We start from the raw sequence: 27,434 nt of genomic DNA on the forward strand, positions 1-27,434 counted from the left end.
GCATTTTTATATTTCTCATTGAATTCTCGAGATAATTTGTTAAGCATACATTTGGTCTAAGTCTTACTGTTTTGGCGTTATTTGACTATCTTAAAAATAATAGACGATTTTGGACAGGAAGTAAATATAAAATTCCTAAAAAATAGGAAAAGCTAAAAGCTTGAGTGTGCTATTATTGCATTGAAGTCGAAGGAAACTTAATTTTTTACACGTGCAAAGCTTTACATTTTATGGCATCATTGGCGGAAAATTTTTAAATTTGAAGTAATCAGCAATGTATTTATTGTGACAGAGTACAGTTTCCTGTACTTTATCTTTCAATGACTTGTACAAAAATCCCACAAATAGAGTGCTTTTAAAAGCAATTTTTTTACATTTTTTGGTTAGTTTTCGCCATTATTTGTAGGAGTCAGATGAGTTGTTCATTTAATTTTATAAACATCATGACAACTAACCTCAATTAGTGTAAGATACAAAATAATTTTTATTCTGTAATTTGTACTAATTTTGTTTATTGTAGCACCCTGATGATGCAGATAAAGATTTGCGAAAGCTTGGTAGACTAAAAAGAGTACTTCTTTGTCCTATCTTCAGCTGCACACCCAAATAGTCTAACTGATCAGCGTTGACTACAAGCGTTTATCGGCTTTTTTAGTATATATATATATATATATATATATATATATATATATATATATATATATATATATATATATATATATATATATATATATATATATATATATGTATATATGTATAGTCTAGTATAGAGTCCAATTAAGTCGGTATCATATGGAAAATTTTTTTATTTTTAGTTTTATGAAAAAAAATTTATTCTCTAGTTCTGAATGATCTAGAACTTCAATTCATCAGAATCAGATATTAGTATTCTTCAGTCATTTACGCGGTTCGTTAAACAACATGAATTTTATTAAGACTTGAGAATATCCACAATTCATTTTTTTGACAAACCGCGTATACAACTAAAAAATATCTGATCATTGTATTCTAGGTTTTAGATCATTCAAAACTTTTTATGTAACATAATTATTTTATATAACAAAATTTATAAAACTAAAAATAAAAAGGTTTCGTATTTAATTGGATAGCCTGTATATATATGTATATATATATATATATATATATATATATATATATATATATATGTATATATATATATATATATATATATATATATATATATATATATAACAATGTGACTAACAATTTAATTAGAAATCTTAAAATGTAATAGCAGAAAAGGTAATCTACAGCAACAAAGTAATATTATGCCTTGCCTACAAGAAACATCTTATACAGTTAACTTAAAGAACTTAATTTCGCTGATTTTTTTCTGTTTGATCAGGATGATTCGCAAAAACCAGTGCGAAACAACTAAATAAAAACATTATAAAATTTCTACTCACCAGTTGTATGACATTTAGCCTTACACCCTTTCGTCGCACAAGTCCACAAAAGGCAATTCGATTTTTTTAGAGTCTTTCGCAATTGTAATTTGAAATTATTGATAACCATTATTCTTTGTCCACGTTGGCTCAGGACGTAATCAATTAGCAGTTCACTATCCATGTTGAAAAAACAAGGGCAAATGAAGAGAATTTTTTCTTTTCGCATGATTTTAGGTAGCTATCAATAGAATTTTGTGGAATTCCCAAATAAAAACCAATAAATTGCAATTGCATTTAAGACATTTGGATTTGGATTATTCTGTGAAATTACCAAAAACTAGCCGTTTGCTGGGATTTTATGGTCTTTACCTGATCCGGGGTGCAGGTAGGCCAGTGATCAGTTTACCAATCTCTTAGGGTCTATTTTGAAAACCCTACTTTTATGGCGGTGATGAGTTGGTACTATGTACGAGGGTATTTATGGTAATTGGTGATGAGTTTACGTGTACCCGACTATTTCTACCCATTTTATTTTTATGTTTAAGGTTATGAAAATAATACGATGATCACGAGTACCAAAGCTATATTTGTTGAGAATGGCGATCTTAAGAGCCCGGTGGCGGTTGTAGGACTTCAGTTTAATCACAGAGAAATGTATGAATGGTACAATGATATTACAACTCAGGTATGAAATATAATAAAAAATCCACTCAATAAAATCTTAAGTAATATAGAGAATTGTGGTAGTTGCTTCATTGTATCTAAATTATACCGCACATCTACCCACCTATAGCAATTACCGCATTTTAGATTATCAAATGTTAAAACACTAGACATATTGTTGATTGTTTACTAGTAGCTAAGTTTTTAGGTCTTCATTTTACATACATACCATAATGAGTTTCTAAATGGAGTTCCGCTCACGGACACATGATTTACGCGTGGGTCACGTGTGAGTCACGAGCGACGTTACATAAAATGCATAAATGAGGTTTAATCCGAATTTAATGCTGCTACAAACCAATATCGACTTATGTCTAAGGGTTTTTCTTTAAATCTAATAGTTCATTTTTATGATGCATAAACTGTATTTATGCATCTTTAATTATTGTATTAATTTGAAAAAAAAAGTGAATTATCGTATAATAACCTTCAACATCGCTCTTCTACAATCCGGTTCGCACAAGAAAAATAATCTGAAGTGTAAAATATCCATATTGGGTTTAATCTTCTGTCGAAAGTATAATTTAATTTCAATATCTGTCATATGGATAATCTGTTCGTCTGATGAATCCTTAAGGTAATAATATAATTTATGTTTGTATTTCCCATTTTAGTGTAAAGAATCTCGATGTAAAATAACCTGCAAGCATAAAGATCTCAACTGCTATATTCTAGACAATAACGCCTACATCGTTTTAAGCGATGAACCAGAATATATAGGAAGATATATCGGAGATATCCGACCAGATATTCTCTCCGATCTCATCGATGATCAAATTTTCATACCAACAAGAATGTTTGATTATCAAGCAATTTGTCAAAAAATTCCTCCGAAAAAAGAACCGGAAGCTGTGCGCATTCGGAAAAGAAAAGAGAGAATGGCGGCAAAAAAACCTAAAGCCACACCTGTGAAGAGTTCTGCTCCGCCTACTGTTGTAAAAGTAAGTGAAAATATTTAATAAGAATGTTGATTTGTGACAGTTTTTTGCATAAACAACTTTTAAATAGATATGTAGTAGCATAATCAGCTAGATTTATTTTAATATTGATTCACAACTTTTGTTAGTAGCTAATTCTCCAAAACAAAAACCGGCCTTTTAAAACATATATGTGAAAACATTCGAAATAATTTAGTCGAAATATCTTCAAAACATAATTTTACCACACCGCTTAGACTTCTGGTAAAACCTCGAATCTTCTCCACAGTCGGTGACTCATCTATTCAAAGCAGACCATGAGCTTCAAGTACTCTGGACACTTTTGTAGATCTGACGTCGCCCTATTATTTCTTTACATTACAAATTAATAACTAGCCACACAGTCTCATGGTGTCTCGGGCAGATGACAGATTTTATATGTAAGATCAGAAGTCATCAGCCATACGGCATCGCTGTTGACATTTATTACAACTACCAGGTTTGGGTATAAATGCAATGCTTATGAGCCTCCATACTTTTGTATATACTTTATTCCTAAGCTAGCCTGTAGTATCATGCATAATTTTTTGTACAGGATATTTTCTTATGTAGAAGTATTGGATAAATTTCGTCCGGATTTGGTGATTTAATTACCTTCAATCAGTTTATTATTAATTTATTGTTGTCTTGACCTACTACTTCTTTTGCGATTTACCATCTTTTTTGAACCGTAAGTCATTCCTGCATATTGCATACATAATTGTGATACCCAAAAAAAGAATAACACAGAACCAATCCTAAATCCTATAGACGTATTGCTCAAAACACATTAAAGGGAGCCGTTACACACATTACCTAAGATATAACTGCATAAATAACGTTTAATCGTGTAGAGGCCCGCTTAAAAATATTTATCAAATCAGACGAAGACAATACAGACCGAGGCCTTATATAAAGCTAATGTACTCTTACGTTAACAGTAGAACTGTACGAATCAATGGCAGTGTGCCCTTCCCCCCAGAAGCTGATAAACCCGAATATTTCAACCTGTGGCTCCCTCACCTGCCTAGCCATAGAACACGAACATGTAGCGAACAATACAGCACTCCTCGTCATAGCCAGAGATCCAGCGTTATTAAATCATATTCAACTCCAAATTGATAAAATGGTGTTCTAAATGAAGATTTTCAGTCACTTCCAGTAAAATTCAGGTCATAATATTCAAAGGCCTTTATTAAATGATTTCAAATGATCGCTGCCTGATGTTCTATGGAGAAAGGCTGATTTTCAATCAACAATTATCTACTTGGGAGTCCACTTTACGAAAACACAGAACTGGAATATCAAGATTGCAATCATCACAATAGAGTTAGAACTCACGAAAGGCTCGTTGATATTTTTGTTTATTTTCCTCGTATAATATATACATATACATTAAATTTTTAATTGTTTAGATTAACTAAATTAATGAAAATAACACATATCATTTCTACTTTTTTAGATAATCAATCATTTCTTCGCTTTAAAAGATTGGATTGTGACTACATTTTACCTTCTTGTTAATGTAGTGACAGGTCAAGAAGATGAAATTTATAACAGTACTAAAGAGGAGTATATTAACTTTGCTAAACTAATAATAGAAAAAACAGTACCAACGCCCTGCGATCAAGAAAGATGGTTGTTCAACTTAAATACTAGTGCCAAATTTCCATTTAGTCATTTTGTAGAAGGAACAAAATTTCAATGCAGTTGGTAAGTCCTAAATCTTTTTAAACATTTCTACAGTCTTTTTTAGCATAATTCTCATACAGCCAGTGACTTAGTGTAGTAATTTAATAGAGTGATTAATTTAGAAAACTTTTCTGAATCAATTCGACTGTACACGCTTACTCTTACAACTAAACTAGTCACATATGCGTTTAATGCATATCCTACAACAATTAAATGCAGTTTCAGGAGCAGTAGGCTTAAAAATGACCTACAATAAAACAAAAATACTGAGCCGATACCATACAAATATAACAATACAAAATCATACCATAGAAAATGTTAAACATTATGTATATCTAGGTCATCTCATCAAACTAGGTAAACCAAATTAAGATTCTGGAATTAAAAGAAGGACACAACTGGCATGGGGCGCTTTCGGCAAACTAGCATATATCTTGAAAGACACCTCCATTCCTGTAAACTTGAAAAAGGTGTATAACACATGCATACTACCAGTTTGTACCTACGGCTTGGAGACAGTAGCCCTTACCAAAAAATCTGCTAAAAAATTAGAAACAACGCAAAGAGCAATGGAACGAATCATGCTTGGAATATTACTGAGAGACAAGATTAGAAACACCGAGATAAGTCGTAGAACGAAGATTAGAGATATTGTGGAAGAAATTATAAAAATGAAATGGTGCTGGGCAGGTCATGTAGCCCGATATAATGACAACAGGTGGACACGGAGAATTCTAGAATAGAGACCAAGGATGACAACAAGAAGCATGGGAAGACCTCAAAAAAGATGGGTAGATGACATAAGAGCAGTGGCAGGCAAACAGTGGATTAGATTGGCGCAAGATAGAGAAAGATGGAAGCAATTGGGAGAGACCTACATTCAGGAGTGGATGGAAAATTGTTGACAAAGAGAGAAGAGAGTCACATATGCACTATGCACTAGCAATAAAGATAATAAAATTTACCTCTCGTAAAAGATTTAATTTTAAAAATGTCGCAGAGGGCATAAATATCACTCTCAATACTTAAACTCTACTGCAGAAAAAAATGGCACTTTTGTGAAGACGACCAGTGAAAAAACAAGACAACACATACTCAAAAGCTATGGCATTTCATACCAAATTATATGCAACTAACTGCTCATTGAATTAAGAGAGGTTCAAGCGTAACACACTTCGCGTCTCTTCATTATATCGGACTAGTTTACCTTTAAATAAAATGTACGAAATTTGAAAATAATAACCGATAAATTACTATCACCAACAACTTAGTTGATAATTTAAAATATATTAATAGTTTACATAAAATTAAGATGTTAATTACAGTAACTTCGCCAATTATGTTAGAAAAACAACTCACCTGTTTACTTAAAATTTATTAATACATTACAAAAAATTTTGTTGCTAGTTGCAGTTACTTCACTTTTTACCATAGAAAAACACCTTAACTAATTACTGAAAATTTATATTTACGAAATTTATTATTACAAAAAAATAGTTGTTAATTACAATAATATTGCTATAAACCAATATCAACAAATTACTTGATTACTTAAAATTTATTATAGCGCTAAACAAAATTTATTTTAGTGGTTATTTATATTAACTTCGCTTATTACCCTAAAAATACAACTCAAATAATTACTTAAATTTATTAATATAGATAAAATTTAGTTGTTAATTACAGTAACGTCGCAAATTATCTTAGAACAACAACTTAATTCATTACTTTTTGCTACACAAAAATGTAATTAATTGATTAAAATTTATTAAAGTTGCACAGAAAATTTAGTTGGTAGTTATAGGTGTTTATCAATTAATATTAAAAAGCAACTTAATTACTTAAAATTTATTAATACGATACAAAATATTTAGTTGTTAATTACATTAACTTTACTTATTAGTAGGGTGGGGGTAATTTGATCATGATTTTACAACAAATCTGCGTTCGGTTCAGATTTTTAGTTACCTAATGATGAAAGTATAAGTAAATTTTAAACTATTTGTATAAAAACATGTCCTTTATTTAATACTATTTAAATGTATGGAACCCTTATTTGATTAAAAGTATTACAGTAATATTAAAATAAACAATAAAATTAACAGGGGTAACTGGAGCAGCCAGCCTAAAATCTCATAAGAGCTGGTAGAAGTAATTGTGGGCTATCTGGGCCTGATTGCATATCTTTACACTTTTCAAAGAAACCTTAAACAATAATTTAAGAGACAGGGCTTTCTTTTTCTACTTGAACTTCGTTTGCACAACTAGCTTCTATCCTTTCAACCATTGCAAAGGTAGAGACAGAGGTTTCTGGCTGTTCTGTTAGTACTTGTTGTCCTATATTTGAATAATTGTAGTCTTCTTGATTTCCACTGGCTATAACAGGACTCGCATATAGTTATAGTGCTACTCAAGATGTAGGTCTACTGTCTTCTGATTGTACTGTGGCTGTGGAAAGGATAGTTACCGAGTGTTGGACATTCAAAGAAGCAGTAGCTGTTAAGTGTACTGTAGTAGGATTGGGAAGATTATTTTTATACCTAATCAAATCATATTTTTTGAATATTGATGTAGGAATTGCATCTCTGTGAGGACTTTGTTTATCAACATCATAAATTCATGTGGCTTTAAATCCGTTAATAATATTAATACTAGTTATTTCATGTGCTAGCTTGGTTATCATTTGTACAAATATTTCTTTAGGAATTTTTTTTCCAGGATTTTCCCTCTGCCACTTACTAGTGCCTTATCTCAACTATTTTTCAGAGCTCTAAAGACTGACACATCTAGTGGTTGTAATAAATGTGTCATGTGTAGAGGTATCTTCATAATAGTATTTTTATTTTTTTGTATAACTTAATTAAACCTGTTTACACATGGGTAGCGTGGCCATCATAAATTAATAAAACTGGTCTCTCCTTTATACTATTAGATAAAACAATCTCCAAACCAATTAAAAACAAAGTAGTTTCCATCCGACCTCGAGACGTTGTAAAAACTGCAGTTTGGGATGTTATATTCTCATCAATCCAATAATCCATTACGTATTTACCTTTAAATACACAGAGGAGAGGTATCATTTGACTATCAGCAGAAAAACACAACAAAACAGATGTGTTTTCTCGGCCAGACGAACTGGTCTTCCGTATGCTTTTTCTACCAATTTCATCATCATCATCATCATCAGTTGGCGCTACAGCCCTTCGTGAGCCTTGGCCTGCTTCAAAACATTCTTCCATCCTTCCCTATCGAGTGTCTGTCTTCTCCAGCCCCTCACTCCAATCTCCCTCAGATCTTCCTGTACATCGTCCAGATATCTGAGTTTAGGTCGCTCCCTTCTTCTTCTTCCGACCGGCCTGTTTAGCATAGTTATTTTAGTGGGATCACTCTCATCCATCCGCATAACGTGGCCCACCCACCTTAAGCGGTTTATTTTGATGGTTTTCACAATATCTGCATCACCAAAAAGTCTATAGAGTTCAAAGTTATATCGCCTTCTCCACAGGGCCTGTTCGTTTACTCCGCCATATATGGTCCTCAATACTTTTCTTTCAAAGACTCGCGTAACTCTTCATCTCGGGTCGTCATTGCCCATGTTTCCGATCCGTATGTGAGCACTGGGCGTATTATTGTTTTATAAAGTTTGCACTTTGTTGCTATTGACATACTTCTCGCTCTTAGTTGAGGGCCCAGGCCAAAATAACAGCGGTTAGCCACGCATATTCTTTTTTTTATCTCGTTGGATGTGTTATTTTTGTAGTCTACCAGTGATCCTAAGTAGCAGAATTCTTCTACCATTTCTATCGTTTCGTGTTGCACCTCCAAGTTATTTTGTTGAATTCTTGATATGGCCGGCATATATTTAGTTTTCTGGATGTTAATCAGAAGTCCGATGTTTTCTGAGGCATTTTTGATACGTGTGAAAGCCTCCACTGCTTCATTTTGGGTTCTTCCAATTATGACGATATCATCAGCGTATGCCATTATTTGTATACTACGGGTATATATCGTACCTTTTAAGTTTATTCCCGAATCTCTCATAACTTTTTCTAATGCTAGGTTGAACAGCGCGCATGATAGCGCATCTCCCTGGCGCAGTCCTCTGTTTGTTTTAAATGGTTTTGAAACATCCCCTTGTACGCGCACTTTACATTCGACTTTCATCATTGTCATTTTAATTAATTCTACCAATCCTTTTGGTATTCCTAATTCGATCATCGCCGAATATAATTGGGACCTGTCAATAGTATTGTACGCTGCCTTAAAGTCTACGAAGATGTAATGGCAGTCTATGTCGTACTCCGTCGTTTTTTCTAATATTTGTCTGATGGATGATATGTGATCAATGGTAGATTTATTTTTCAAGAAGCCTCTTTGGTAGGATCCTGTTATATTGTCCAATTTTCCAATTTCTAACCAATTTCTAACAATCTAATTAAATATATGTTCTGGTTTCCCCTAAGATTTAGTTCTTCCGTTTTTGTTCATACTTCAAAAAAATTATAGATGACCCAAGGGTTCACCTGATAGCATCTAACATGTTCAATACTTCTAGGTTTTTTAATTGACAGATGGTGCCTAGTTTTAAATGATCTAAACAAGTTAGGTCCTGTCCCAGTTACTCCCGATATGGGTCACAGTTACCCCGAAAGAGCAAAAGTTTTAACCTCAAAACTAATAAAATAGCACGCAAAACTAATTTAAACAGTGTTAATAGAATATTAATCAACACTTTTACACTAAAATACCTGGTAAAAACACTTACCTTGATAATCAAAACAATAATGTAAATCACAAGCACGCCACGTTGATTTCATAAAAATTAATTACGAATTTAAATTGAACTTCTCACATGAACCAAAAGTACTATGAAGGTTAGAATTAATGTTGTTTTGAGGGGAAGGCACGTTCTTGCAGTACAGCCAACAGCAAAAAACTTAATCTATTTACAGTTTAAGAATAAAAAAGGTATGACCCAGACACCCCTTGGGTCCAGTTGTCCCCCATCACCCTATCCTAGAAAGAGGACAATTAATTACTTAAAATTTATTAATTCGCTACACAAAATTTAATTGGTTATTAATTATATTATAAAATCACTAATTATATTATAAAATTAACTTAATTGATAACTTAATATATATTAATACGCTACAAAAAATTTAGTCTTTAATGACAGTAACGTCTCTAATTATCTTAACAACTTACAACTTAACCTACTTAATTTATTACTTAAACTTTATTAATACGCTACAAAAAATATGGTTTTTAATTACAATAACATTGCTAACTGTCTTAAAGCAACAACTTAATTGATTACTTAAAATTTGCTAAACAAAATTTTAATTGATCGCTTCGATTTTATTCAAATTCTATAGAAAATTTAGTTGTTGTTGTTAATTACGGTAACGCCACTAATTATCTTAGAATACCAACTTAATTGATTACTTAAAATTTATTAATACGCTATAAAAGTTAATTGTTTATTACAGTCATGCCGCTAATAGCCGAAGGTAGACAAAATTTATAATATGCGAACAACAAAAAAATATTTATAATGATTTATAACAAGTACTTATTGACATCTGGTTATTAAATTTATTTCAAATTTTAGGCCTTACGTTATTGATAAAATTCCAAACACAAATTTACTCTTCCTAGCGACAAACGATGGAGAAGAAGCTTGCAAAGGCAGATTTAGTAATATATACTCCAATGAACCCAAAGAAATTATTTATAACACGTCTCTGCCATGTTATATAGCGACAATGAACAATTATACGAGACGAATGTATATGGATTGTCACAACAGAAATAAGAAGGTAATTAGAAAATCCGAACTGGTTTAGTTTTTAATTTTAAGAAACAATATTTTTATTTATTATTAATTGACAGATTTATTATCTGTGTACTGTTTATTACTGCAATGACACATTTTTCCAGTCACTTTAAAAAAGTAACTTATTACTTTGAAGCATGTTCATAATTTCTTTAAATTATTCCCTTTAATAAACTATTTTCACGCCGCCCATGCCTGCATACCTTCGTTTTGTTACGCCTTTTTTTAACAAAGAAATAACTTCGCCAAATGTTTCTTCTTCTTTTTATCTTGTTTTGCTACATAAAAATCTTTCCTAATAACAAAGGAAAAAGGACCTATTGTGAAATCTCCGAGCTACCTTCTCAGAAAATCAGAAGAGTTGTTTTTCGTAGAAACTTTACTTTCTATTGGTAAACGCTACGAAAATGAACCCCAATATCCCGGTTATTTAATGTCAATTTCGCGTGGCATCCTTCAGCCAATATCCCTTCCCTATTTTCAACCTTCGCTTGTCTAAGCCCTTCTAAATTCACAATCCGATATTCATTTCCAAGTTGGTTCCTGTGGCAAGCGGTCTTATCTTCGACAATCGGCGGTAAGTGGATTTTCAATTCACCCTTATTTATCTTTACACAGTGAGTCCTATATTAAATATTTTCTCTTTTGTCCAACAGACGTGTTCCACTTCGAAGGAACGAGGTCACTTCTGTTTGCCGATTAACCATTAGCCATTAACGATTAGCCATTAGCCATTAGCCATTATTTAATATTCACTATTCATTGTGCATTATTCATCATTCATCTCTACTACCGATTATTACCTGTGCTATTCCTGTTTGGCTGTTTATCTTCTCGTCTGCCGAAATCAACCCGAGGAATTACTGATTGAAAACCGTAATTCGTTGCTGTAGCTACCTGTTGCCGAGGACCAAGTGTCAAGTGACTTTATTGAAGGCCTAACGCCACTATCTGTATCCACCTGTGGCATATTAATTGTGAGTAGTAAATTTTATTGACTAAAGCTCAACTTTGATACCTAAACCGTAAGAATTTGATTTATAACGTTTAGTTTAGTGACCTTGCTGTTTATGGTTAAACGGAACGAACTATTATGAGTTTGAACCTACGATATAATATATGTATAAATTACGGACCATTTCTTTTATATTAATGTAGGGTATATTTATGTTAAATTTCATATATAGATTTGAGGTGATCACATTCAATAAAAAAATTTTTGGTAAACGTTTAAGTGTTCTCAAGGCATAATAATAATTTGTTTGACGAATATTGACTATTATAATGTCCCTTGCTTTCTTCTATTCTTGAGAATACTACGTTATGCAGAATTATTTTCCCCAAAAAAATATTTTTTGTTTTTATTCGATTATAAATTAATCAATCACTTATCTCGTGTCATCTAACTGTGCCGTAAAGATTGTTATAGTGTATTTTTTTTATATACCTCAATATAATTTTGTTGACGAACCTTTTGCTTTTTATTTTTATTGTTATGATATGAATATATATTATTGTGCATGGTGTATCTCTTTCAGGCATTTTTACTGATTTATGTTATTTGTTTTATCGTATAATTAGTGTATCTGTGTCGAAATATTGAGTGTGTACCGCACGATCAAGATACCTTTTCTCTCACGGTTTATTTTATTCTCGCGTATCTTAACTGTATCTTATCTTTCTCATTATCGTATTCTCTATGCCTTAAGGTTTCCCTGTTCCTCTAAAAATAGGGTGGTGCCCAAATAACTTTTCTTCTCTTATCTCTTATCTTCTCTTCTAACTTCTTGTCTTTGTGTCGTAAGTACTTCCTTAATTGATCCGTGATATTTGAGCTGTAACAAGAACCCCGACCAAGATACCTCTACCAGACTGAAGCCCGAGCCTAGTACCGTTCTTTGTGTAACCTTCAATCGATCATCAAGAGGGTACACAGAAAAGAATGGCGCCCAATGTGGTAGCTAACAGCAAGAAAATATCGTCCAATGTGGTAGCTAAATGGTAAAAAATAGCACCGCAACGCAGTCTTCAAATATAAGTATCTTCTCTTCTCTCGACTATTTTTTATCTAAACGAGTTTAAAAATGGATTCTTCTGTTATCTCTTATCTCAAGGTAAATCAGATCGATTACGAACTGAAAATCAGAGGTATTAAGTCAAATAGAACTCTTTCCGAAAAAAAATCTATCCTTAAGAAAGCCCTTCAGAAAGCCACTCCGATTATCGATCTAACGGAAAATCCCCTTATCTTTGAAGATGAATCAAGCCAGATCGAAACTATCTTTTCCGAAGTCGAAAATCTTATTTCTGAATTTGAAGGAAACCCTAGTGATTCTGTCTACAAAAGAACAAAGGCCCATTTATTGCATCTTTCCCTAAGACTACAACGTCTAACCCCAGATCCACAGAAACCTGTGGAATCGAATTTTAAAGACGAAGCTATCTCTACCTGCCTTCTGTTAGAAGCAAACCTAGATGATAAAATAATCACTACCGACTCGAATCCTGCATATATACCTTTAACTTCACAAGCTCCTATGCCAGCCATTAACCCTATCGTCCATGTTAATACTCCTGTCAATGTAGGTGATTGGAATATTAAATTTTCCGGTGATCCTAAGCATCTATTTAGTGTCTTGGAAAAAATTCAAAATCTTACTGAATCGCGTGATATTCCCGATGCGATACTTTTCCGATCTGCCGTGGAATTTTTCTCAGGTAACGCAGCTAAATGGTTTAGCAGCGTTAAATCTAAACTTACCTCTTGGCCACAACTGGTCGAATTACTTAAATTCACATTCCTTCCGCATGGCTATGAAGACGAACTGTGGGATCAGATCAAAAGCCGTAAGCAAAGAAAAAATGAACCTTTCGTTCTGTATCAAGCAGACATACTTAATTTAATAAAGAGATTACCGAGACAGCCCTCCGAAAAAACCATAATCTCTTATATTCGTTCAAATCTCCTACCGGAATATTCTACTATGATAGCCACTAGTACGGTGGATACCGTAGACCAATTATCTTCTCTCATTAATACCGTCGAAATAAATGCTGCCTCAGTTTTCAAACGTGACCCTCCTTCTATTTCTAGCGTAGAAAACCAAAGGGATGCCCAAAGAAACCCTCCGAGACATTTTCAGTCTAGAAACAATTCTTCTAGTAATACCTTTCCCACGAACCGTTCTTCAGGCAAGAATTACGTACCTCCCTTAACTTCTAAGCCAAACTCTTCCACTGCGTGTTGGAATTGCCAAGGCAAAGGACACAGTCACCGTGAATGTCGTCGTCCGAGGAAAATATTTTGTTATCGATGTGGAAAATCTCAAGTTACCTTCCCACAATGTACAAATTGTAATCCTCCAAAAAACTAACGTACGGAATAAATACTATCGGCTATTCTATTCCCAGACATCCCAAAAAGTCCGATATCTCCCGATCCTCCAGTTATTCTTCAAATAGAATTCAGAATAGAAACTCCTACCGCTTTACCGAAAATGAGTGGAAAAATTACCTTACGGAAGTTAGAAACTTCTATCGTCTTCCTTCTCATAATAAAGTCTGTCCCCTTGTAATCTCTAAAAAGACTGATAAAAGACCCTACATATCTGTAAATATCTACAATCAAGATTTTACTGTACTATTGGATACCGGTTGTTCCATTACGTGTGCCGGACAACAAGGTCTCGCTTTTCTTAATCAAAATAAAATTCCAATAAATAAATCCGTTAACTCGACAGTTTCTCTAGCAGACGGTTCCAATAAAAAAGTAACTGGTCTCATAGATTTACCTATTCTTGCCGATAATGTCTTTAGAGTAATTCAATGCCTTGTAGTGCCTTCTTTACCGTGTTCTTTTATCCTTGGAAGTAATTTTGCTGAACAATTTTGTCTCTCAATTGATTTTAATACCAACCAATGGAATACTAAGTCCGACAAACCAAATCATCCTTTTCCTATGGCCAATCCAGAAGCTATCTTCCCGCATCTTTGTTCGTTAGAATCTCTTAGTCCAACCGACCGTACCTTAGCGAACAAAATTATTAATAACTTTAACGAAGTTAGTAGCGCTGAAGGTATAGGCCGCACAAATAAAATTCAAATGACAATAGATACAGGCGACTCAAAACCATTCAAGCGACGTCCTTTCCCTATGTCTCCATATATGTCGAATATCTTAAATAAGGAACTAGATTCAATGCTCCAGCTAGGTGTGATAGAACCCAGTTGTAGTTCTTGGTGTTCACCCGTTTTGTTGGTTAGGAAGAAAAATGACGAATTTCGTTTTTGTTTTGATGGTCGTACTTTAAACGATGTCACTAAACATGACACCTACCCGCTTCCAAATATCGATAGGATCCTCTCTCTTTTACGAGGTGCAAAATTTATCTCGTCTATTGATCTTAAGAAAGCTTTCTGGCAAATCCCCTTGGAAAAATCATCTCGTGAAAAAACTGCTTTCGCCGTTGTAGGTCGAGGGTTATTCCAATTTACCGTTATGCCTTTCGGTTTGTGTAATTCAGCACAAACACAACAACGTCTAGTAGATGCAATTTTCGGACCTGAATTCGAACCCTTTATTTTTTGTTATCTTGACGATATAATAGTATGTTCCCCTACCTTTGAAGAACATATCTCTCTTCTTTCTAAAGTTAAAGAAAAGCTAAAGGACGCAAATCTTACCATTAACGTAGATAAATGCGAGTTCTTCAAAACTTCCCTTAAGTTTCTCGGTTATATCGTTGGTGATAATTCTCTTCGGTCGGACCCCGAAAAAATATCTGCTATGATAACCTATCCCAGACCTACAAACACTACCGAAATTAAACGCTTCATTGGACTTTGCTCTTGGTACCGCCGTTTTATTAAAAATTTCTCTACCCTTGTCTCTCCAATAAACGATCTCCTAAAGGGTAAAGGAAAAGAAAAGAAACAAACCATTACTTGGAATCCTGAAGCTGAAAAGTCTTTTATCTTAATCAAGCAAGCCTTAGTATCTGCCCCCGTACTGGTTCAACCAGATTTTTCGAAACCCTTCGTCGTTCAAGCCGACGCCAGTGATACTGGAGTTGGAGCTGTTTTGACGCAAAAATTAGATGATAGCGAACAAGTTATATGTTACGCTAGTCGATCTCTGACTAAAGCCGAGCGAAATTTCTCTGTCACAGAACGTGAGTGCCTTGCCGTCCTTTTCGCCATTGAAAAATTTCGTCCGTACGTTGAAGGAACCAAGTTCACCGTCATCACTGACCACTATTCCCTTCTCTGGTTGACTACCCTCAAAAATCCCTCTGGTCGTCTTTGTCGTTGGGCCATGCGCCTCAAACAACATAACTTTACTCTTGTTCACCGAAAGGGATCCTGCCATAAAGTACCGGATGCACTCAGTAGAATGCACGAACAAGTCCCTCTGGACGAAACTCCTGTAAGTCCCGAATTAGCTTCTCTCGATGTTGATCTAAATAGAATCGAGCCCTGGTATGATAACTTACGGTCAAAAATTATCGCTAATCCAGATAACTTCCCCCAATGGAAAGTAGAAAATGAATATGTTTATAAGTATGTACCTACCTGTCTACCTTTTAAATCTAACGAAATAGAATGGAAAATTTTAGTACCTTCTCCCCAGAAACACGACGTTCTCAAATCCTGTCATGAACCTCCTACTTGTAGCCATTTAGGCTATTTTAAAACTTTATCCCGGGTCAAAGAGAGATTTTACTGGCCGAAGATGAGGAGAGACGTCCTCAAATACGTTCGTTCTTGCCAAGTCTGTGGAGCACAGAAAGCTCCAAATGTTCCTCAAATGGGTTTAATGGGAAATCAGAAGAAAGCCGAGTTCCCGTGGCAAATAATTGCTATTGATTTTATCGGTCCCCTCACGCGCAGTAAAAAAGGTTTCTCTTGGTTACTCGTCGTGACTGACTGGTTCTCTAAATATACGTTAATACAACCCCTACGCAAAGCTACCGCCCAGAATGTCGCTAACTTCCTAGAAAATAATGTTTTCTTAACTTTCGGTGTTCCCCAACACATCATATGCGACAATGCCTCTAATTTTAATAGCAAAATTCTTAAGAATCTTTGTCATGAATACAGAGTTCAAAAAATCTGGTTCACTGCCGTTTATTCCCCCCAATGCAACTTCGTAGAAAGAAGTAATCGTACCATTTGTACCGCTATTCGCAGCTATATTACCGAACATTCCGAATGGGATAGAGAAATTTTTAAAATTCAACAAGCTATTAATACCGCCCGCCATGAAGTTACTCAACACTCCCCAGCTTTTCTGAATTTTGCCCGCAACGTTCCCTTATTAGGAGATTATTATAATCGTCCCTATGACCAGCTCCAAAATATCGAATTCTCTCCCGGTAACAGAGACGAATATGCCTCTGAAATAACTGGATTGTCAACTGTCTTCAAGGAAGTCCAAACCCACCTATCTAAAGCCTATGAAAGAAATGCCAAATACTATAATCTCCGCAAACGAGATGTTCAATTTTCTGTTGGTGATACCGTGTGGCGCAAAAATATTGTTCTTAGTAGTGCTCCAAAACGTTTCATGTCTAAGCTTGCTCCCAAGTATGTCAAGGGTACAATATCTAAAAAATTCTCTCGTCTGGTGTATCAAATAAAAAACGAAGATGGTACTAATGCTGGACGCTGGCATATAAAAGATTTAAAGCCGTGTTATAGTGACTCTTTTGATTCCGAAGTCTCAGAAAATGAGCAAGAATAACTATTTACCATGCTAGAAATATATATATTATACCTTTTGTAACTGTCGTCTAACGCCCACATCTAACTTTATTGACTAGGAACTTTTACCTCCCATATCTATATATGTTATAATACGTCTGTAGTAAAAACGGTTATTTTACTATTTCGTACTATTTCTTATCTGACACTCATACATACATTGTTGTAACAAGATTCGTGAAAACACCTCTCATGTCTTTCTACCGATGTATCTTACCTGTCCATGTAAATTGATGTTTGTTGAGACCCCTATAATTCATGGTTAGTCTTAATTGCTTTGATTTCTACCTATCTATGTCTTTATTTTTACTTTCGACGTCATGCGATTTACCTTAAATTTTTCGTCCTATCTTATAACACACCTTACCTCATTGCGTTGATAAAATAATCGTTATATAGGCTGTGCTGTAGTCCTTACAAGCGAAGAAATCTTATCGTGTTACCTTTATTTAAAAATTTTTACCTTATCTTCAAATAAAAATGTAAGGATATCTTACCTGTTGGAAATATACCTTACCTTCCAACGAAAAATTTACCTTACCTTCAAATGAAAATTGAAGGGTACCTTATCTGTTGAAAATATACCTTATCTTCCAACAAAAATTGGAAAAGATTTACCTTACCTTCAAATGAAAATTGAAGGGTACCTTATCTGTTAGAAACACACCTTACCTTCCAAAGAAAATTGGAAACATATCGTATCTTGAATAAAACTACCTTGACTCCAAATGGAATAATTAAGGACTACCTTATTTAAGAAAACCTAAGATTTTCTTGCCTTTACCTTCTAAAAAGTACCATTGCCTTATACCTTATCTTTACTGATACAGTGTTTCTAACAAGACTTCCCCTAAATCCCTAAACACACTGTCCGGCTGTGACATCTCTGTCGTGTTTAGAATTCCCAAATCGTGTAGTACTCTCTTTCCTACTTGGTTTAACTTTTGATGTGAGACCCAACATAGAAATAACATCTTCTCTACCCCTTTTCGTCATAGAGATCAGCATCTGCCAGAGATACTAGGCACTGAGGAAGGCTAGGACTGATGTTAGCGGACGTTCGCCAGTTGACTCGCCGAAAATAGTATCTGGATCCTAGTTTCTATTGACCATCGGTGGTAAGAATTCAGTCGTTCTTCAACCGGAATGAGGCCAATTAAATGACTCTCTTAGTGTTAATTTTGGTGCCTAAGAGGTTAGTCCCATCAATACCAGAATAAATACCCTATGTGCACCTGAAAAATTATGTACCATATGTACCCCCTGCTCCTAAACCTCGGGTTTTTGCAACCACATTACTGAAATATAATTTTTAACTCTATTAAATCTCAATCTCTTGTTAATACTGCATAGACTTTTGATAATCATTAAGAGATACTAAGTACGCAAATCCTCATTACAATTCTCCTTGTTAGTTACAAACTCCCTACCTACCTAACCAAAACTTAACATTAGTCTTATTACCTTTATGCCGGGTTACGAAAAACGTTGGCATATTAATCGTCTATTATTACCGCTTATATTTCAATAAGTACCGTTATATGGATTTTTAGCTATCTTCTTACACCACTGAAACTAGGTTAAGTCTATCTTTCTAGTGATGATATCTAAGCAAAATACTCGGACTATCTATTGATACAGTGTTATTTAAACCAAGGTGCCTCACGTTAACAATCTCGCGACGAACTCACTCTCTCGCTCATTGTTTAACGATCTCCATATTGCCTTGTTTGCCTTACGTGTCCTATTTTGCTGTAACAATATCGAGCGGATACCCTCTTATACCTTTTGACACATAAGTGTATATATTAACATAGTTGTATAAAAATATTATATAGGTTAAATAAATTCATTAAGCTTGTACTTTCATACCTTTTGTAAAAATTATAATTATTAAGCATATACCTTTATAACTTTTGTAAAACTTGTAGAATTACTTTTATGTTTTGTCTATTGTGTTAGATAGATACTATTTAGTGTATCGTTTATGTTATGTTATAATGTTACTTGGTCATATTGTACGTATGTGTTATCGTAGTAACGTAAACTTTCCTTGTTTTTCTCAACTTGTCTTTACGATAGTTCTCCCATGCTTCCTTGTTTCACAGTTCCGATGCAAACTCAGTACACCCAGTTTACATCGTGGAAAGGGCTGTGAAGCATGTTCATAATTTCTTTAAATTATTCCCTTTAATAAACTATTTTCACGCCGCCCATGCCTGCATACCTTCGTTTTGTTACGCCTTTTTTTAACAAAGAAATAACTTCGCCAAATGTTTCTTCTTCTTTTTATCTTGTTTTGCTACATAAAAATCTTTCCTAATAACAAAGGAAAAAGGACCTATTGTGAAATCTCCGAGCTACCTTCTCAGAAAATCAGAAGAGTTGTTTTTCGTAGAAACTTTACTTTCTATTGGTAAACGCTACGAAAATGAACCCCAATATCCCGGTTATTTAATGTCAATTTCGCGTGGCATCCTTCAGCCAATATCCCTTCCCTATTTTCAACCTTCGCTTGTCTAAGCCCTTCTAAATTCACAATCCGATATTCATTTCCAAGTTGGTTCCTGTGGCAAGCGGTCTTATCTTCGACAATCGGCGGTAAGTGGATTTTCAATTCACCCTTATTTATCTTTACACAGTGAGTCCTATATTAAATATTTTCTCTTTTGTCCAACAGACGTGTTCCACTTCGAAGGAACGAGGTCACTTCTGTTTGCCGATTAACCATTAGCCATTAACGATTAGCCATTAGCCATTAGCCATTATTTAATATTCACTATTCATTGTGCATTATTCATCATTCATCTCTACTACCGATTATTACCTGTGCTATTCCTGTTTGGCTGTTTATCTTCTCGTCTGCCGAAATCAACCCGAGGAATTACTGATTGAAAACCGTAATTCGTTGCTGTAGCTACCTGTTGCCGAGGACCAAGTGTCAAGTGACTTTATTGAAGGCCTAACGCCACTATCTGTATCCACCTGTGGCATATTAATTGTGAGTAGTAAATTTTATTGACTAAAGCTCAACTTTGATACCTAAACCGTAAGAATTTGATTTATAACGTTTAGTTTAGTGACCTTGCTGTTTATGGTTAAACGGAACGAACTATTATGAGTTTGAACCTACGATATAATATATGTATAAATTACGGACCATTTCTTTTATATTAATGTAGGGTATATTTATGTTAAATTTCATATATAGATTTGAGGTGATCACATTCAATAAAAAAATTTTTGGTAAACGTTTAAGTGTTCTCAAGGCATAATAATAATTTGTTTGACGAATATTGACTATTATAATGTCCCTTGCTTTCTTCTATTCTTGAGAATACTACGTTATGCAGAATTATTTTCCCCAAAAAAATATTTTTTGTTTTTATTCGATTATAAATTAATCAATCACTTATCTCGTGTCATCTAACTGTGCCGTAAAGATTGTTATAGTGTATTTTTTTTATATACCTCAATATAATTTTGTTGACGAACCTTTTGCTTTTTATTTTTATTGTTATGATATGAATATATATTATTGTGCATGGTGTATCTCTTTCAGGCATTTTTACTGATTTATGTTATTTGTTTTATCGTATAATTAGTGTATCTGTGTCGAAATATTGAGTGTGTACCGCACGATCAAGATACCTTTTCTCTCACGGTTTATTTTATTCTCGCGTATCTTAACTGTATCTTATCTTTCTCATTATCGTATTCTCTATGCCTTAAGGTTTCCCTGTTCCTCTAAAAATAGGGTGGTGCCCAAATAACTTTTCTTCTCTTATCTCTTATCTTCTCTTCTAACTTCTTGTCTTTGTGTCGTAAGTACTTCCTTAATTGATCCGTGATATTTGAGCTGTAACAAGAACCCCGACCAAGATACCTCTACCAGACTGAAGCCCGAGCCTAGTACCGTTCTTTGTGTAACCTTCAATCGATCATCAAGAGGGTACAACTTTCATTGACTAATTATACCATTAACTTTTTCTTTCTTAATCCATGTTTCCAAGTCCATGTAACGATTAGGGGAGGCTGCGAAATAATTTATAAATTAAACGACGTGGGTAGTTTTATCACCTCCAATTTAGTAACTGATCTGTCGTGACGTTTATGAGTTTTGACATTGTCAACATAAAATTTGGTTATAGGCATATAGTTTTTTTAATAAAATTCATTTAAATAATATCTTATGCAGCAAAAAGTTAAAAATGATTTAATAATAAATTCAGATCATTTCCAGAATGTGTCATTCTCTAGAGGAACAGTATGAATCAGTTTCTTAATAAGTAGGATGCAGATTGGATGTAAGCAGATCATTTCTATATAATTTTTCTGATTAGAGAAGAGATAAATTGTATATGGAACTTCCGATATATAGACAGCACTGGTTAAAAAATTTTTAACTGAACAATGGTCCACACGTACAGCTAAGAAATATTCAATATCAAAGAGAAATTTCAAGATATTTTGTGATAGTATTGATGATGTAACAGCAAACAACCAGAGAAACAATTTAATATCGTAGAAATACAATGATAGAATTGTAGCAGGAACCTTGAAATCCCATTTCCAAATATACAGGGTTGGATACTTAGAAGAATCCACTCGATATTAGGAAATATTTTTTGGATTTCGTAAAAACGGTAAACCAGATTGATATTTATTTCAAATGGAACATATTTTAACAATATAGATATTCTTCAATTGTCAACCCTTCCCTTTCCAGTAGAACAAACTTTTAATTTTAAATAGGGCATAAACCATATGTGTCACAACATTAGACAGGTATTTCTCTGGAGAATTTAGGCATCCAAATTTTTTGTTCCATATTAACTCTTATATGTTCCATATTCTTATTAAAAAGTACCAGTTTATTAAAAGTGTTATACCTTTTAAAAACCAACCATAGCGCCCATGTGATGCCAGTGTCAATATAAATTTATCCCGTCACGTCAAAAACTACGTCATTAAAACGAAATTTGCAACATTAATAGGAAACTTTATTAAATGTAACGTAAATAAAATGAACTCAATTTTTAAATTCTTCTTCTTAGAGTGCCATATCCCTACGGAACGTCGGCGACTACCATGCTTATAATATTTTTATACTGATCTCGGTCTTGCTCTACGTGTAGCAATTGGTCCGCTGTCAAACCTGTCCACTGCCGCAAATTCCTCAACCAAGAGAGTTTCTTCCGTCTTATCCATTTCTTTCCTTCGATTTTACCGTTGAGAATTAGCCGAAGGAACTTATATCTTGGTCCTCTGATTATATGTCCAAGATATTCTAGTTTACGCCTCTTAATAATATTTAATAGAGTTCGTTGATGTCCCATTCTTCGAAGAACTTCTTCGTTTCTGGTTCTGCTAGTCCATGGAATTTTTAGTATCCTTCGATACAACCACATCTCAAACGCCTCGATTTTATTCATGATATCGGCGTTTAAAGTCCAAGTTTCACATCCATACAAAAGTACAGACCACACGTAACATCTTGTAAACTTTTCACAGATTTCCAAATTTAATGAGTTATTGGATAATAGAGGCTTGAATTTTTGAAATGAGTTTCTTGCCTGTTCAATTCTACATCGAATTTCGAAGGATGGATCTAGATTTTGGGTAATCCAACATCCAAGTTATTTGAATCTCTGAACTTTCTGCAGCGGTTGTTGGTTTAATATCAGTTGGGTTGCGCCGATATCCACTTTACTGGTCACCATGTATTTAGTTTTATCGATATTTATCGACAGTCCCCAATTTGTGCATTCCATGTCAACTCTATTGATTAGCTCCTGCAGATCGTCGATGTTTTCAGCTAGAATCACAGTATCGTCGGCGTACCGTATATTGTTAATTATTTCTCCTCCTATGATAATTCCTTTTTGATCTTTTAAAGCTTCCCTAAATAGATTCTCAGAATACACGTTAAAGAGGGTGGGAGATAGTATACAGCCTTGTCTTACGCCTCGTTCAATACTGATTGGCTTTGATTCTCTGTTGTTGGTATTAATAATGGCTGTTTGGTTCCAGTAAAGTTTGGCAATAAGTTTGATATCTTTCTCATCTAGTTGGATGCTCTGCAAGGCGCTAATTAGTCTGGTATGCTGAACGCGATCAAATGCCTTTTCAAAATCAATGAAGCACATATATACGGGTTTTCTTACCTCTCAACATCGTTGAAGGAGTCAAGGAGTTCCGGAACCCGAACTGCTCTTGACTAATTATTTCTTCGCACTTGTTGTTAATTCGATTTAGAAGAATATGCAACAGTATTTTAACGGCATGGCTCATTAAACTAATGAGTCTACAGTCGCTACATTTCTTAACGTTTGGTTTCTTAGGTAGAGGAATAAAGATCGATTTTAACCAGTCCAATGGAATTTCACTGGTATCATATATTTGATTGAAAAGTACAGTGGGTTCTTTTATATTGTCATTTGAGAGTAATTTTAGCCATTCGCTGTATATTTGATCTGGTCCACTGGCTTTGTTGTTTTTGGCTTGGTGTATGGCTTTTTCCACTTCAGCTTTTAAGATTGATGGTCCTGTATTTGCACTTAAGTTAGGTAGTGATCCTCGATCATCCTTAAATAATGCTTTAATGTAGTTTTCCCATTCCTCCATTACTTCGTCTTCTAGGGATAGTGTATGACCTTCATTATTCGTTAATGTTATGGGTGTATTTCTTTTGTGTACTGTAACTTCTTTTATTTTATTATGTGTGTTAAATTTGTCATGTTTTCGTTGCAATTCTTCTAGTTCCTCACATTTTGCTTGCATCCATAACTCTTTGGCTTCCCTGATTTTTCTTCGAATCAGATTATGCTTTCGTTTATACTCTGAGTTATTTCTATTTTTAAGCTGTCTTCTTTCGTCCATCATTTCGATTATTTCATCTGTCATCCATGCTTGCTTTTTATAATGGGCGACAGTTCCACTTTGCGTTGCTGTATCGATGATACCATTCTTTATGTTATCCCATCTTTCTTCGACTGTTGGTACATTGTATACTTGTGTGATGTTGTCTCGAATTTTTTCGTTCATTGTCTGTTCAAAGTGATGTTTAAATTCTTCTTCTTTTAGTTTTTGTCTATCGTATTTCTTTGTAATGGAAGGCTTTTTGATTGTCTTTAATTTTAGGTTGATTCTAGATTCTAGAATTAATAAATTTATAATTCTAAACTGTTTACTTATCAGCTATAATTATTTATTTAAATGCTCAAAATGATACCATCAATGTACATATAATTATAAAGTTGCTGTACGTAATTACAATATTTTGAAGCATTTTTGGAATGACTAGACTACATTCAGGGAGTATTCATCGTCTTGTTTCTTTTTTAAATATTTGGAATGCTAGATTATAGACCAACCAGACCCAAGTAAAGACATCAAATGCAAAATTGAGCAGCTCGCTTAACTTTTCTAAAAATAAATTTATTCTTCTGTAATCATATCTTAAACCTAAAATTACATCAAAGAAAAATGAAATGCTATATTTGGTCACTGTTGTTACATGGTACCTGTAAATGGCCTTAGCTCAGCGGTAAGATACTGCCATCATAAGCCAGTGCGCAGAGACTAACAAGTGCAGCCGTCCACCGTGCTGCGGAGGGTACGTTAAACGGTCCCCCTGGGGTAGTGTGTTCATCGACACTAGCTACTTCAAATAAAGTTAAAAATGCAAATGACGCCGGAACCTGTCCGAAAGGATTTCCGCAGAGAAAAAATTCCATACGAAATTAGTAGGTATTATTACCGAGGGCTGAAGGCTGATACGATTAAGAGGCTCTTAAGATGTGGTTGCATAGAAGCGATGCTGGCCAACGAAGCTGTGTTAAATAGAGCAAATTCCATTCGTGAATTATTGAAAACTATTCAAAAAAGAAAAATTGCATACCCAGGGCATGTTCTTAAAGGAGACCGGCACAGAATCCTTCAGCATATCATGAAAGGTAAAATCGAGGCCCGAAGAAGAATTGAAAGAAAGCGGATGCCATGGCTTAAAAACATTCGCGATTGTATAGGAATATCCAGTGCCGAAGAACTATCCGTTTAGCTGAAGACGTAAACAACTGGCAAAAGTAATTTCCAATGTAAGGAGGACTTAATATGGAACCTAAAGGGAAACGTTTAAGTTTCCACTTCCGAAATCGTTCTCAAAATATCTAAAAACGATTTTCAGTTCGAAGTTGAAATCGAAACGTCCAAATAAAAATATTTTTAAGTGAAATTGTGACTTCAGAATAATAATTTGTTTTTGTTTACTTTTTTATAATTGTAACTCTACATTATTGTGCCAATTGATGTGAATACAGATAATAAATATTTTTTAAATAGGTATATACTGTATAATAAACGTCTCTAATATGGTTTTATTTAAGATTTTACTTGTTTTAGCATATAACTAAATAATTTTTGCAATATTTCTTGAATACTTTATTTTTTTAAAGCGTCGGTTCTTAGAATTTCTTTTACTTATACAAATTTTGAATTACTGATCGTTTTATTTTTCTGATAAACTGTCCACTTTATCCCATTATAGCCACCTCCTGTATTCACTAGCATATCCGCCTGGAAGGTAATTTATAACACCGTATCTGATAAATAGAGTGCAATGAAATATAATCATATTTCTCAAAAATTTCGACTCTATTTCTTAAGCCCACACCACAGCACGATTTTGTCGAATGCTACAAAATTGAATGTAATTTGTTGGTGTATTTGCACCATTCGACCAAATCGGCGCGATTTGACGGCAGACAAACAAGTCAGTCTGCAGCAGTACGACAGTATTGATTGACAACGACAAAATCGTACGACTGCAAAAAAATCATTTGCTGGTAAATTTCGAAAACGACTTATAGCTAGAGGTTTTTAAGATATTTCTTTGACATGTATAAAGAATAGAGTGTCTTTGGAAAATAAAATCGACATAATATTATGATAAAACCGCTAGAAAAAAAAGCTGTGAATATTTTGGTTGCTAAATTTCAAGAAGTGAAGGCGGATAGTAATAAAGAGTTGTTAAAAAACATGTTACAAATGGGAATTAAAATTATCTGGATATAATCGCAATTCTTCTAAAAAATGGACGTGACAGTATATATGTCTTTCAGCAACCAATCTTTGCACCACCGCCTACATTTCTTATATTTTGTTCGTTTATACAAAGAGCAAGAGCCGCTAAAAGTATATCGTTATCTGACATGTTTCTGTTTTGAAAGTAAAACTCATACTGCAAAATCTGTACGTGTGTGTTCCCATCCAATTTTTACCATTATTGTACTGCAATTGCATTCGACAAAATCGTACTGCGCCGTTAGAACGTGAGTGGCGGTTTTTAGAGCCTATTATACGAGCGCTAATGCCGTTGCGTCAGCCGTGGCGCGTCAACGTTGGCTCAAACGGGCAATGGCAGTACATAAATTATACAAACGTATTTAATTATTCCGGTATTGTCTATTCCGGCTGCAAGTGTTACCAGTACGGCTGGTCACGTTGGCAACGCCCAGTTAATGCCTTGAATCAAATCCATCAGAACGTTCCATAAATCACGCTGTCAAAGTGATCTCAACCCGGTGCAATTACAGTCGCGTCTAACTGTTTTCTGTGCATCAACGCAGCGGCATCAGCGCTCGTATAACTAGGTCCTTAGACTATTATATAAGTCAAGAAATATCTACCAGAATTGCCGCACCACTGTTACGAAGCTACAGTAATACAAGAAATTACGAATATTTACATTAATTCACACAATACTGTAATATACTGTCAGATATTTATTAATCATTGTTATTAATATTTTAGGAAGACCATCTAAATCAAGAAGATCGATATTACTGCGGACATACATGGACTTAAAATTGCGATATACTAATGACCTAGTTATTTAATGTATTATATTTAATATATTATGTTACATTGTATTTAATATATTAAAAGAAGTATGTACTTTACTTTGTTTTTCATACTGCTTTTACAATTACAAGGATGTTATCTATTTACTTTTTTTACTATCAATTTATATGTGCTTCCAAGATAATAGTT

The 27,434-nt window shown here is 34.1% G+C and overlaps 1 protein-coding gene across 1 annotated transcript in view; it reads left to right on the plus strand.

The window, feature by feature from the left end:
• The window catches only part of LOC140437741 (voltage-dependent calcium channel subunit alpha-2/delta-3-like), a 92,432-nt gene extending 64,998 nt beyond the window's left edge, over positions 1-27,434 (plus strand). The window contains exons 19-23 of the mRNA XM_072527435.1: positions 1,955-2,094; positions 2,747-3,073; positions 4,551-4,801; positions 10,395-10,602; positions 27,195-27,434. Coding sequence (XP_072383536.1) covers positions 1,955-2,094; positions 2,747-3,073; positions 4,551-4,801; positions 10,395-10,602; positions 27,195-27,248 — 980 coding nt within the window. The 3' untranslated portion in view covers positions 27,249-27,434. The remainder of the gene's footprint in view (positions 1-1,954; positions 2,095-2,746; positions 3,074-4,550; positions 4,802-10,394; positions 10,603-27,194) is intronic.

This window comes from Diabrotica undecimpunctata, chromosome 3 (assembly GCF_040954645.1).
Source record: "Diabrotica undecimpunctata isolate CICGRU chromosome 3, icDiaUnde3, whole genome shotgun sequence".
NCBI lineage: Eukaryota > Metazoa > Arthropoda > Insecta > Coleoptera > Chrysomelidae > Diabrotica > Diabrotica undecimpunctata.